General features: G+C 35.9%; 1 protein-coding gene across 9 annotated transcripts in view; it reads left to right on the forward strand.

The window, feature by feature from the left end:
• COL11A1 (collagen type XI alpha 1 chain) overlaps nucleotides 1-14,340 on the forward strand; it is a 125,626-nt gene that overhangs the window by 36,995 nt on the left and 74,291 nt on the right. For 4 of the 9 annotated variants that reach the window (XM_077182143.1, XM_077182144.1, XM_077182136.1 and 1 more), the window contains exons 6-14: nucleotides 4,447-4,563; nucleotides 4,834-4,986; nucleotides 5,170-5,265; nucleotides 7,428-7,673; nucleotides 10,232-10,294; nucleotides 10,818-10,859; nucleotides 11,214-11,276; nucleotides 12,871-12,945; nucleotides 14,228-14,311. In XM_077182143.1, coding sequence (XP_077038258.1) covers nucleotides 4,447-4,563; nucleotides 4,834-4,986; nucleotides 5,170-5,265; nucleotides 7,428-7,673; nucleotides 10,232-10,294; nucleotides 10,818-10,859; nucleotides 11,214-11,276; nucleotides 12,871-12,945; nucleotides 14,228-14,311 — 939 coding nt within the window. The remainder of the gene's footprint in view (nucleotides 1-4,446; nucleotides 4,564-4,833; nucleotides 4,987-5,169; nucleotides 5,266-7,427; nucleotides 7,674-10,231; nucleotides 10,295-10,817; nucleotides 10,860-11,213; nucleotides 11,277-12,870; nucleotides 12,946-14,227; nucleotides 14,312-14,340) is intronic. The other 5 variants (XM_077182138.1, XM_077182139.1, XM_077182140.1 and 2 more) reach the window with 5 other exon arrangements.

The raw sequence follows: 14,340 nt of genomic DNA on the forward strand, positions 1-14,340 counted from the left end.
ATATTTTCTGGAGTATCTTCAGGTCTTTTCAAAGGAATCAGCTATCAGGCTTTCAAATCTCCTCTTGGAAGATTATTCTGTAGCCTAGTGAATCACATGGTCTGACTTCTGCTGAAGAAATGCCTCCCCAAAGGAACTCGGCTTCATTTATTTTGGATCTATCCCAAACTAATGGATTATTTGAAGACATGAAATGTTTTCTTTTAATGAAATGAATTTGGTAAATTAAAAGTGCAAATGGCCCCCAAATATCTTGACTTGGAAGCTTCAAGCATCCTTTCAGAATGTGTTGATTTAGTGTCCTTTGGGGTGTTTGACTGGTCAGAAAGAATAGTTTTCTGAAAAATGCAGAAAAGTGATTATTTTTATGTTTAATCTTATGTTTATTGTTATCTTTAGAACTGCAGTTAGCTAATTTAGCCAATATTAAAAACTGTGATCTTCCTAGCTCTCTTTTTCTTTACATATATATATATAAACTTTTTATATAAGAGAGTAACATAATAAAGAACCTTAAGAGCATTATTCTCCTTTTGAAAGAGGATATCTTTGGAAACTGAAGATAATATTCTTATCTCCTTTTATCTCCTTGCTTGTATCACTTTTATGAACAATATAAGGGCTCTGTGGTAAAAGAGGCCATCCTTTAAATCTTTTAACTTTCCTTCTGCCCTAAGATCAACATCTTCTATCACTTCTTTATTTATATTTTTGCAGCTCATTTTTAAAACTCTTATTTTGCTTGGCATCCTTTACTTTATTGCATTTTATAAAGTGTTAGTGAGCCTAGAATATTTCAAAGTAATCTTTGCCTTTTTAGTTTATACATGATTAACCATAATTTTAGGAATTGAAAAAATTGAGATTATGACTGTTCTTTGGTTGAGGATTTATATGATTAATTATTTTTATTCATAAAAGTAAAGCAAAAACTGCTAAAATCTATATTTGGAATGGGAGGTTAGGTTTTTAGAGTATGGATAGCAGAAGAATTGGTTTCAAAAGTAAGGTTTTCCTTCAGAATGTTTAAGTTATTTCCCAGTTCAAATAGGCTTTGCATGATGCTGATCCTCTGCTTCTAAAATTCATCTGATGAAGAAAACAGTTCATCTCTTTAATTGGAATTGCATGATGATCTGGTAGTGTAATATAATCACTCTGGTAAAGAAAGCATGAGGTCATAATGGAAACATTTTGTCCCATCAAAAAGCAGCAGGTTTCATTCTTCCTTTCATTTGTAAGAAAATAGTCATATGCAATATGCATTACAAGAATGGCTGTTTAGTAACTATTGGTGGTCTTAATAGAGAAGAAAGAAAAGCAAGAGGAAGAAAATTGCATTACATCTGAAGTATGTGTTACCTGATGTCTCTTAGCTGAAATCCCTTGCCAAGTTGAACCTATTATTTATTTTGAAATTCTAGATACTTTCTTCTATATATTCAAGAGTCTACTCATTATCTTTCCTTGATTAGTAGTGGAACTTTGATAGATTTCTGTGAACTGCCCAACTTCTGAGAACTAACAGCAGGGCCTGGGTTTTGTGTTTCCAAAATGTAAAGAAACTTTCCCCAAGGTCTGCTGAGGTCAAACTGAGGGGATCCTACAGAGACCTCTCTCTGGTGATCTGATAAAAGTGACCTTTCAGTTGTGTGCTCCCAAAAAAGAAGGGGTATGTGCCACATATCCAGTCTTAACTGGATAATGTTAATGGCAGGGTAAGTTTGAGTTGCCAGCTTCACAGCAGAATGACTAAAGCCATTAAATCTATCACTCATGTCTGTATATTTAGTCTTCATTTACCTGATGAGTCCTTTACTAGTTCTGTTGTGTCCTATTAAAAACAGGGATCAGGTCGAGTTGGTAAAATCATTCTGTGAGTAAATCATATTTCTAAAGTGCATCTATACATCAGCTAGAGGTGTAGAGATGCATTCCTCCATCTGGACAGATTGTGCCTCAGGAAATACACCTGGAAGATTTTACATCTATATTTAACTCTTTGCAGCAGGACCCCTGGAGTTCAATACAAAACATTTTCTCTGTTTATCAGCTGGTGTGAAATAAAAGGGTTGCTGGTTTTTCAGAAAAAAAGTCTTAGGAAAGGAAGGGTTGCTAAGAATAAAATTTATCTTGTAGAATGTTTAGGCTACTACATATTTTCACTTGTGCAGTACTGCAATTTCAAAACTACTTGAATATGGTTTTGGGAGAGTGGCCACATGTCCTAGCTTGTAAGTTCAAGAATTTTTGTAGTACCCCTCTGATACTGTGATCTTAAAGTGGAAGGTCCTCACCTGCTTGGCAGTAATCTGATTCCAGTATGGAAACTGTCATTCCCCACCTCTCATCCATCCCTATTATTTCTTTCTGCATGCCTGCATATCAGTGCAACCAAAATATACTCTTATATGTGAGATCACATTTTGCATATAAGGAAAGTTTCACTTTCTTTAACAGAAATGAGTGAAGCACAATACCCAAAAGTATTTTCTGTGTGATTATACATGATGCAATAGATCTGCCCACATACTTTTGCTTTTTGTATTTTTTCTAGTTCTCATTCATATATTTCTGACTTTTTGCACTAGGCCTCAGCATAAATATCAACTTATACACTACTTTCTCTTTTAATACTAATATACTTGGCACAGATATTTTTCCTTCTTCCCCCCCCCCCCCCTCAATCTACATTTCTGTTTAATTTATGGCCTCTGAAAAACTACTTATAACCCACAGTTGCAATTTTATTAGTCATGTGCTTGGCACCATTCAGCACAGCCATTCAGCTTACCTTGAGAAAAGCCATACTACTGAGATTTGTAAAACAGTTCTAATACTGAGCAACACAGAGTTATATTTTAATTGTCATTTGGTCAAAGTGACTGCTGGAATGAATGCTTCCAGTTTCAGAACAGGTTCATAATGCTTACTAAAGAGGAACCTGTGTGTCTATAAGTTACTGAAAAAAACTCCTAATAGCATATCAAACTTAAATCTGGCTAATGACAGGTAACAGGTAGTTCTCTCAAAAATGTTGCTCCACTTGCCTCCTAAGATACTGGACTCTGAGGAGTCACAGGAGTGGAGTAATAGAAACCCATGTAAAAGGATTTTTAAGTGATTAAGGGCCTTTCAGCTTTAGCCTTATACTTGCTGAGGAAATCAACTTCTGTGCATTAAAATCATAAGTAAACAATTGTATCAAAAAACATTGCCAGAGGGAACAGTTAAACCAGTGTTTTGGTCACATGGTAGAATATAGTTTGGAATATGGAGATCTATTTTAATTTGTAATTTCTTCTAACATGTCCATTTCCTTTTGATAATGATGACTTCTATGAATCCTCAGACTGATTTGGAAGTGTAATGTACTAATTCTCTTTCTCATCAACATAATGAAACAATCAGGTATTGTCTTCATTTTACAGACAATGGTGCTGACTTGTAACAGGAGAGAGGGATTTCAGGAGGGACAAGTTTTCATGAGGCACATTTGAATATTTCTTCTTAAAGGGAAAGCAAACACTTGTCCCTCTGGCCACAGCTCTGCCTTCTTTTGGCTTCCTGGGCACATAAAGAGTAACCACAGTCTGCTTTAATTTGTCAGACCTACCAGTTCTTGTAGCTTCAAGCATGGTAGGAGTGGGAAGATAGTTTAAAGTTGCCCTTTCTTCTCAGTTCTGATGAGTTGTACTTGGTGCAGATAATATGGACACCAGGATCTTGGCACCACCAAGAGTACAGCTCAGGAGTTCCTGGCTCCCTAGATTGTGCTCACAACACTACACAAGCCAATTTTAAAGCTACTTTCTCTTGAAAAGTTTGTGTGCCAAATCTTCATTTGATAAAAATTATAGAAACAGAGCGATGGAGCAATTTACAGAAGCTGAATCTGAAATGAAATTGCAGCAGTGAGGCTTTGCTCAGGAAATTTGTACCATGGAGCTGTCCTGGTTTTCAAACTCAACATCAAACAAGAGGAAGAAAACCATGTTTTATTGTGAGCTGTGGCCTCTCCTTTATCTGAAATTGTTTATTCTTGTCAGATATTGGCATCTCTGCTCTTTTCGTCACCTGAAAAAAATACAAGTGAAAGAGGTATTATTTGAAATTTAAAGATTAAATAAATATATGGTTTCACAAAGATTGGTTGGTGCTCCCAGTAGTCAAAATTATACTTGATTCTTCTTTGCAGTCCAATTAATGTGAGTTTTTTTCCTGGAATTACTATTTACTTTTTACTACTTCTGTACTGTGCTTTGAAAGAAGTGAGAAGTTGTGAGGTTTTTTTCCCTAAATGAGTCATTATATTGAATTGTTAATAGTGTCTTAATTTTGTTAATCTTTACTCCTAAGTAAAGGTGAAGAAACTTTCCAGTATTGCTAATCTAGTTTGCTACCTCTAACTTGGGAATGCCTGATATTTTTCCATTTGCAATGTAGTACACACCAGAAGATTTTGTCGAATATGACTATGAGTATGGGGATGCAGATTATAAAGAAACTGATTCTGTAACAGAGGGACTCCCACTGTTCGAAGAGACAGTAGCACAAACAGAGGTAACAGAATCTGATCTGTTTGTTGTGTGGTGTCCAGCTGTCCCCTACCACATGGTTTGTCAATTTGTGTCTTTGTATATGAGCTTAATGCTTTCCTCTCACTCATTTCTTTACTTCGTCGCTGTAACCTTTGCTTTCAGTTAGAGATGGAAGGTCTCACGGCTGACAGCATTCATCTTGCATTTGGTTACCCTTCTTTCATTCACACTTTCTCAATTTCCTTTTCATTTTATTTATGTTTTCCCATTCCATCTTTCATAACGTTTGCAGAAAAAGAAAGCCACGGTCAAAAAGAAGAAGAGGACAGTGGCCGCTAGCTCAAAGGACAAACCTCAAAAGGCCACAACAAAAAAATCTGAAAAATATGCATCCAAGAAGAAGAAAAGTTATCAAGCAGCAACAAAAGACAAACTAGGGGTAAAGGTAGCCAAGAAATAATCAAGATCTTTCCCAGACTAAGACTGGAAGATCTTTGATAATAAGAAAAAACTTTACCTAACCCCACTAGATGAATACATCTGGCTAATACCATAACCTGAATAACAGCAATACCTCTTCAATTTTCATACAAGATTTTTTTAATAATGTATTTGTTTTTTATACTAGGCCAACGTTATTGATGGATTCCAAGACTATAGCATAGCTGAAAATGACTATGGACCCCAGACAGAAGCTCCTTCCAGAGCTACTGAAGCAAATGAGGTAATAAGGACTCACAAGAAAATACTTGTCCCACCGGGTGCCATTCATTAAAAGAGTACAAATGCATTTTAAAATGATGGATTTCTATGTAAATGGTACAATCTCTACCAGCACTTAATGTGATTTTATACTTTCTCAGCCAGTATCAGAAACTACTATTTTCTTGGGCAGAACTCCCATTAATTCTGTAGAGATCTGCTGTATCTTCAGCCTACAGAGTTCATGATTCTGGAAATAATTCAGTGATATATGGTGTGGGAATGTGGTGTTGCTGCTTTCAGTGTGAATGTGAATGGAGCTATGTCTAGCACAAACTAGGTTAGATATTAGACATAGTCCTCCTGATCTAATAGGAAGGAGAGTCTCTAATTTTTCCTGTAATTTTTAAGATGCAGCATAAAAGAGCCTAACACAAGACAAAGAATGGCTGCCACCATAGGATGTTGAGTCAGAAGCCATTGTTTCCCTTTCATAGTTATTCAGCTAACAAAACCAAATTACTTGATTTTCACTTGTTCTACTAAAAATAAACATTATGATTTGAACTGTCAAAAAAGATAAAATTATTATTTTGACTTAGGTTAGAAAGCACATTTCTAGAAAGCCACAATAACAGGTCTAAACATTATTTTATTAAAATTACTGCACCTAAGCTGGTGTTGATTAATATGTTTGCATATTAATTAACACTAGTGTTAGAAAAATGATGGCGGATTTTAAGAAACATTGTTCTCATTTTTCTTTTCCTTTTCCTTTCAAAATTAAGATTGTTGCTTAAAAGATGTACAAAACTCCCCCTCACCTCTTTCCCCTGAATATCTGAAAAGAGAAAGAGTCCCCATTTGTTCTATGCTTTTCCTCTTATGTATCTTGGAAGGTGAAAGTGAATTAAGGTATGTTTTACTCATTTTGCTGTTAAGCATTCTTATGTTCAGTGTCATGTTTGCTTCTCACAGACTGATCAACAAATGTATCTAAGTCATTCAGTTTCCTGGGCAATTCTAAGCTGACTGTACAATTGTAGAGCTGTAATGAGGTAGATTCAAAGTGCTAAATGCTCTCCTTGGTGAGAGCACTTCTTCATAAAGGTAAAATTTGGCTTAGAATTGGTTCTGATCTCTGTTTATTACAGCTATAGGGTAGAAGTTATACTCCTGTAACTAATGGAATTAGGCAAGTGTTAAATCAGAATCTGACCTTCTATTTTAATTGCAATAAATTTCAATGTTATTCTTAGATGAAGATTTTTTTAATTGCACTGGATGTTGATTAGCTTCTGAATACTTTCAGGATCATACTACTTCATATTGTCTGATCATTTCATATTAGCAATATCTGAACTTCAGTTTCTTTCAAAATTGTCCTGTATGGAAAATTATTGAAAGACCTTATTATAACAGAATAAAGCAATCCTCCTTTACTTCACAAATGGTTTTGTACATCTCAAATATAGCATTCTTTTAAACTGCTTTAGTGCTTTTAAGTTGTTTGCTTGGTTTGACAGCTTACGTACTTTAAGATGAAAGCTTAAATTTCTGAAATCTTAAAATTAATCTGAATTGTACAGGTAGAACTTAGACAAAAAATATGTAAATTACCATGACACACAAGTCATGCCTTTTACTGATAAACAAACTTCAAAATCATTAGCAAGAGAAAAGAAGTTTAGCTCAGCATTGCTGTTTATAGACAGAAAATAATGTAAAAGGCTGGGCTTAACTAAAGTGATGCTTGCACCTCCTCCACATTGCTATTACAAAAAGATCTGAACTTATTCACTGCTCATTGCATATGTTCATTCATGAATGCTTGTAAGAGTGAAACCAAGCAGCGAAATTCAGCTATATTTGGCACTAAAGTAACATTACGCAAGCAGTACACATAATACTGGATATATTGAATTCAGTGGTTTTGGAAATAAAAAACCAAAGCGTATGAAAACATTACTTCTTTGTACTACTTATACAAAGATCTTTTAATTACTCTGAAAGGCTGAGCTTCCATTCCTTCAGACTCTAATTAAAAGACAATATGCTGTAGTTCTACTGTTCTTTCTTCTTTTGACAAGTCATCATGGTGGATCAGCGTATGCTTACATTGCTTTACTAACAATAACCCACATATTCCTCCTATTCCCAAATCTTTGCTACTGATACGAATAGCAAAATCCTGTTGAAGAAGTATTTGCTGAAGAATACATAACTGGAGAGGATTATGATAAAAAAACTGAGGCAACTGAATATGGAAGCAGAGGAGTAGACCTCAGTGAATCTGATCTGCTGGTAGATGGAGATTTAGGAGAATATGATTTTTATGAATATAAAGAATATGAAGAGAAACCAACAGATTCCACTAATGAGGAGTTTGGTCCAGGTGTTCCTGCAGAGACCGATATCACAGAAACAAGCGTAAGTTGACTGGAGGCATAATGCAGATTAATCTAATTTAGCAATTCTTTTATAATTACACATTCCAGAACTGCACAAACCCTGATCCAGAGCTCCTTGTACATATTAGATATATTCTCATTTCCAATAGCCTTTGGATCAAGGCCATCCTCTTAGTAATCTTGAATGTTTTATTTTTATCATGTAAGATTTTTGTCTCATTTGCTGAAGGGAGTAAGGGAGGGTGGAAGATGGGAGGAAAAGGAAAGAGGAGATGGAATTAAAAAAATAAATTATTAAAGTAACAGTTTTAAAAACCTTTCTAAACTAGAGCTAAAGCTGGAAAGAACATAAATTCTAATGCAGGTACAAATGCTGTAATTAATACTTTTACATGATTACCTTAAGAAATTGAAATGCATATAAGTGTCTAGAATCCTGTGGCTTTTGCAGCTTTCCAAGAAGAAAATTCATGAGTGGGAAGGTTAAGGTCTGAACCCTTTCATGAAAATAAGCTTAGTCAATGGTGACAGGTTTATGGTCTTGCAGAAGTGATTTAACAGCTCAATATTTATAAAGATAGATAGGATGACATGGTGGATCCTGTGAATCATGCTCTTCATTCTGAGTTTTATAGCTCTCTTTCCCTCTGACTTAATCATAGGCTAAACAGCAAGGCTTTAACTTTCCTTTAGTTGTGCCAAGATCCTTGTTTATCAGTTTACCAGCTGTGGATGCTGCAAAGAAAACTGATATGGCTAAGACTGGAAGGAAAAAAAATCCCATTTGGATTTTTTAATTAGGAAGACACTGAATATAGTAGAAGAGAATTTTATTTTCACTATTTGCTCAGTCTTATCTTCATTTTCTCCTCACAAAGTCAAAACTTCAGTTTACAAAGGATCCAAGAAATAACAGCAAATGCTGTGAGGTTGCTTTTCTCTGCCAGCCTTGAAACCCATCCTTCTGTATTTCATTTACCGCTCTTTTCTATACCCTGTTGGGGTCATTGTATTTTTTAATGATCCTTATCTGTGCAATGTGATACAAGTGTACTCTTTTCCTTCTAGCCCAGATGGGGACACTGTGGCAGAATGACACAGAAAAGGTCAGATTATCTGTGAAGCAAAGAGCCCATAAGGCACCATTTGTGCCTGCATTAAGCAAATGACTGTGCAGACTCTGTCCCCTGGTGTAAATTTCAACTTAAAATGCCTTGATACAAAGCTGAAGGAGTCAGGAATCTTGAATTAGAACACAGACTCTTGTCTGTGCAAGCTTTATTACAGTGTCATCTGCTGAACCAGACATACGTCATTTTCCTTTGGCATATGGACGTATTTAGAATAACTGAAGTTCTACCTATGATAAAAAAAGGCAAAATGGAAAGTACTCAGTAAATGGGAACTTTGAAAAAGGGGAAATGTTTTCAAAGATGGAGACCCTGATAGCATTTTTTTACAAGTAATTTATGTTAATTTAATAAAACATGATTGCCTATACATCTTGCTACTTGATTTTTATGAACTACCAATGGGTTTATGAACATCATTACTAGTGAGATCTGTGCCTTTATAAGTCAGCGCAAAAGGCACAGTCTGTGAATCTCTGTTTTTCCATCCCAAAATATTTCATATTGAAATACTGTAACTTTATCCTTACTATTTTTACTAATCCCCAGCTATTTTTTAGAGTAATGTTGAATCACTCTATTGAAATTTAGAAAAAGTGCATTTTAAATTTTAAGCTGGTCAGAACTTAATTTCTAGTGGATATGCTAGCAACCAAGAGAGATACTTCTGAAGAAAAATACATTGTCTCATGGTTTAAAAAAAATCAGTTCCTTTTTCTTTGTTTGAAATGTCAATGTTTCTTCCATTAGTATGTGTTATTGACATATTGTTTTAGGTACTCCTGTTACCTTAATCCTGAACCCAAAACTTCCCACAGAGCTGGTCCTCAAAGAATTTGGCAGTTGATGCTAATTCAGGTAGTGCCGAGGAATCAAAGGTTATCCATGAAATATTCTTTAGTGTCCACAGTGCCACTTATCATTTATGCCATGAAATTAAAGACCCTTCTCAGGTTGCTTTACATGTTGTAGATGTTTCATGAATGAAATTAGGAACTTGAAAGGTACAGTCCATATTGGACCAAGGGATCTTTCTTTCCATCTTACTTTAGGCTGCTTAACTCATAAAGCCATGAAGAATCATTGTCAATTACCAAGAACATTTCCAATCAAACAAGAAAAGAAACAATGTTGTGACTTGCACACAGAAGTTTTAGGTTCTATTTTCAAATTTCTAATGTAAAGCATGGAATACACCCTCATGGGATGCACATCTCATTCAAAAACTACAAATTGACAATATCCAATAATGGAGAAAGCATACACGGCTTTTACATTTTCCATTTGTCATGCATTAAGTATTTTTGATTTATGTGGTTTGTACCTGTGATGTATTTTTTATAGTACACACCAATTCCAGCTTTAGCTTTCAGTTACAGGTTGCTGCAATTCTTTATTGTACCAGGTCCTTAGACCTTCTACTTACTTTTGTTTTTGGGGTTGCCAGGTGACAGGACATGGGGCTTACGGAGAAAAAGGCCAAAAGGGAGAACCAGCTGTGATTGAACCTGTAAGTACAGATGGCAGGGAGTTTTTCAGTAGCACTGTATCAAAAATATTCACAATGTATCATTATGAAATGCTGTTGTTCATGATAGGATGACATATCTCTGAAACAGTCCCTGTAATGTGGATGATATAAAGTGATTACTGACAGCTACTCCTTTGGTTACATGAAAGACTAACCACATGTTCCTTAAAAAAAAAGAGAATCTTGTACAGAGGAAAACAGATCATTGATCTGATCTTCAGGCTATCTAGTAACTACATCTTGGACAGATCTACCCAGAAAGCTTTCAGCTTAGTCACAGGTAACACCATCACTACAGGTTTCAGCAAGGGCAAGGAAGCCTTCCTCACTTTTAATGCCATGCAATGGTTCAGATTCTCATGCTAGAAACTGTAGAGAGAAAATTCCAGGAAAAGTTTATCAAAACACTAAGAAATGTTAACTTTAGTAGCTCAGCTAAAAAGATTTTTTTATGTTTTTCTACAAAATAATGAATGTAATATTGTGTTCCATCCACCCCTAGGGTATGCTCATTGAAGGACCACCGGGACCAAGAGGACCTGCTGTAAGTAGATTAATCACATTTTCCTTTATTGCACTTGATTTATCCACTGTGCTTTTCTATTCACAAGTTAATACAAAATTGGTCTTATTATAGTTCCCAAATGTGTATTAGATTTAGAACTTTTAGAAGGGAATAGAAAAGGGTCATCTCTAGCATTTTCAGTGACAGCAAGATACAAGCTGATGGCACATGAAAAATCTAAGTTTTGAATGTTGACTATAAATCTTTGTAAGAAAAAACAATACACTGCCTTATAAATTATTTTATCCAAATATGTGTTCATCCTAACTTAGAGAAAAAATAGTTCAAAAGTCTTTAGGCTTTCAGTATAATTATGTCATTCATTTTCTATAGGGTCTTACAGGTCCCCCAGGTTTACAAGGTCCTGTTGGTCCTCCAGGTGACCCTGGTGAAAGGGTAAGTCAACAAACAGATTATCCCATGCATTCATGGGATATCTTGCACTAATTGCTACACAAGGTTCTGCTAGATCCTGAAATAGATCCAATAGATCCTATATCTGAAATAGATCCACATAGGTTAGAAACTTCAGTGGAACTGAGGTTGATTCATTCAGCTAAGTAAAAATCAAGTGAGAATCTGGACAAAGATTTTCTTAGTGGTAGAAATACATGCTGTAAATACAAGAAGATGTGTAAGTCCTGGTTTGTTAGTATTTTTCTGGTTTGATGTGTTTAGAAATACATTAAAGTAATAGATACAAACATTTCAAATGAATTTGAATGACTTTTTAAAAAAATCAGTATATCTTCAGCTATAATATGTAGAAATATAGAGAAAAACAAGCTTTTCAGAATCAAAACACATGGGAATATTGAAAGTGATGGGTAATATTTAGATGATCTTGGAAGAATTTATTTGCCATATTAAATAATATGTGGCTTGAGAAACCTATCCAGTCATGAAACTAGTTAAAATCTAAGCTATTATTTTAATCTTCATTTTCTTGTAAGCCTTTTCTTACTGCCACCACCAACACGATTTTAAAACATAAGCATATTTATTTGAAGAAAACATGGTACTAAGACTTTCCTGTGTTTTATGAGAGATGGTTTACTGGTGAATCCAGCATATTCATGCTGTAATTATATATGAAAGATGTTTAGAAGATGCTATCACTTCACTGTATAATGAGATAATATTAAAATCCCAACATTGCTTTACCTTGCTAGTAAGTCAGCATCCACACTCCTTTCATATTTCTTTCCTGTAGATTAATTAAATATTCCAGAATGTGAACTTGTAAAATGGGTATTTTAACACCTAGTAAGAGAATAACTACTGACAGTCCTTAGTTTTTTAAGTGGCTGCTCACTGAATTCATCATGAGGAAATTCTTGACTAAGCACGTCATGTGCCTGTCACGGACCAGACACGACACAAATATATAATTGCAGCAATTAGTCTGGGAGGAGAATGGATTGAGAGCAGCCCTGCAGAGAAGGACTTGGGGGTGTTGGTGGACAAGAAGCTTGACATGACCCAGTAACACACACTTGCAGCCAACCGTATCCTGCCTGCATGAAAGAAGCGTGAGCAGCAAGTCAAGTGAGGTGGTTCTGCCCCTCTGCCACTCTTGTGTGCCTCTTCTATGAAGACAGGCTGAGCTGTGGGGGAAGGCTGCAGGAGAGGTGCAGAGAGACTTTTACAAGGGCCCATAGTGATAGGACAAAGGGGAAGGTTTTTAAAAGGAAAGAGCAGGTTTCGATTAGATATTGGGAAGAAATTCCTTTCACGGACAGTGGTGAGGCCCTGTAACAGGTTGCCCAGATGGCTGCACCATCCCTGGAAGTGTTCAAGGCAGGGCTGTGTTGGGCTTTGAGCTACCTGGTCTAGTGAAAGGTGTCCCAAGGGAGGTTGAAATTAGATCTTTAAGGTCTTTTCCAGGCCATTCTATGAGTATAAATTTATGTAAGTGACTCAAAAGGTTTCTCGTACATTACTATCTTTTTTTTCTCACTTTTTTTCTATCATGTCTTTTTTCTTTTAGGGTCCACCTGGTCGCCCTGGTCTTCCTGGTGCTGATGGTTTAGCAGGTCCTCCAGGTACCATGTTAATGTTGCCGGTAAGTTGTGGTTACAGGGTAAGCAGACTACAAAAACTAGAAGTGTCTTTCAAGAAATGAATAGGTATTTTATTTTTTCATCTAATTTTGTCTGTGGAATGAGAGAATGATACAGGATTTCTTTTATGGTGTAAGCATTTGAAATTCATATATGTGGTGCCTTTTTTTTCCTCACACAAAACATATGCTTTAGCTCCTGCATGGCTGACAGATTGGAACCTACACAAGTGAATTACAGACACTGAAAACCACCTTATATTTTTAGCAGTAACTATATTTTGCTACTATAGTTCCGAAACAATGAGTCTGCTGTTGTACAGAGGGCCTGTACTCCCAACAGGCGTGTGTGCTTTCAAGTCCCATTGACATGTAGATTTTTAAGTATTCCATGCTTCAAATTGGACCTCAGTGTCCTCTTTGAAGAGTCAGTGCATCCTTTGAATAGAAATATATGTACATAGCCAACTCTACTCCCACTGGAGTCAAAGCAAAACACCATCTGTTTTAGCAGGTGGAGGAACAAGCCCAAAGCTGTTAAAGTATCTTGCAGCACTGGGGTACGAAAAGCACTGTGTGCTTGTAATTAATTATTCCTAAATGTGTCTATGGGTGAAAAAGATCTGTGTCAACACTGGTCATAGGCAAACTGGGCAAACTGTTGTGGGCAGTGCAAGATTCATGGCCCTGATACCCAGGGTATGCCATACCTGAGCTTCTTGCTGCAGCCTAGCATTTCTGCAACATTGCAAAGCTTCTGCCAGCAGTTTCATTAGCATAACAGTGCAGGAGCAAAGGAATGAGCACTTAAATTTTTATTCTGTGATTTATTTGGAAATTTTCAGAAATTACACAAAACTGTTTTATTTTAGATACCAAACATTTTTCACATTTGTATCTGCCTTAAACTACATTTTTAATGTGAGTAGCTACCAATGTATAGAGAATTAATTAATTTTGGTACATATTTTTGCAGGCAGGTAGAAGTCTATTTTGGCCTCTTTTATAAATAAGCAAGCAAACAAACAAATAGAAACCAAAATGCTATTAAATCAGAAAAATATTTTCTCACAAGGGATTAAATTTAGACTTCAGTTACTATCACCAATGACTTCATAGTCATGTTGGATGCAGTGACCTCCATGCAGCCATCTTCTGAAGTTAGTAGAATGAACTAAAGACTGTGACCTTGTGACTTTGAAGCAGTTTGCACCGTTGCAGCAAGTAACAAGTATGATTTAGATTTGATGAATTCTAAATCCTTTTCTTGTTTTGGTTCTTGCAGTTCCGCTTTGGTGGAGATGGTGAGAAGGGCCCAACAATCTCAGCTCAGGAAGCTCAAGCACAAGCTATTCTTCAGCAAGCTAGGGTGAGCACAAGGAGCCAAATCCCAATTTG

Source organism: Agelaius phoeniceus, chromosome 8 (assembly GCF_051311805.1).
Source record: "Agelaius phoeniceus isolate bAgePho1 chromosome 8, bAgePho1.hap1, whole genome shotgun sequence".
Lineage (NCBI taxonomy): Eukaryota > Metazoa > Chordata > Aves > Passeriformes > Icteridae > Agelaius > Agelaius phoeniceus.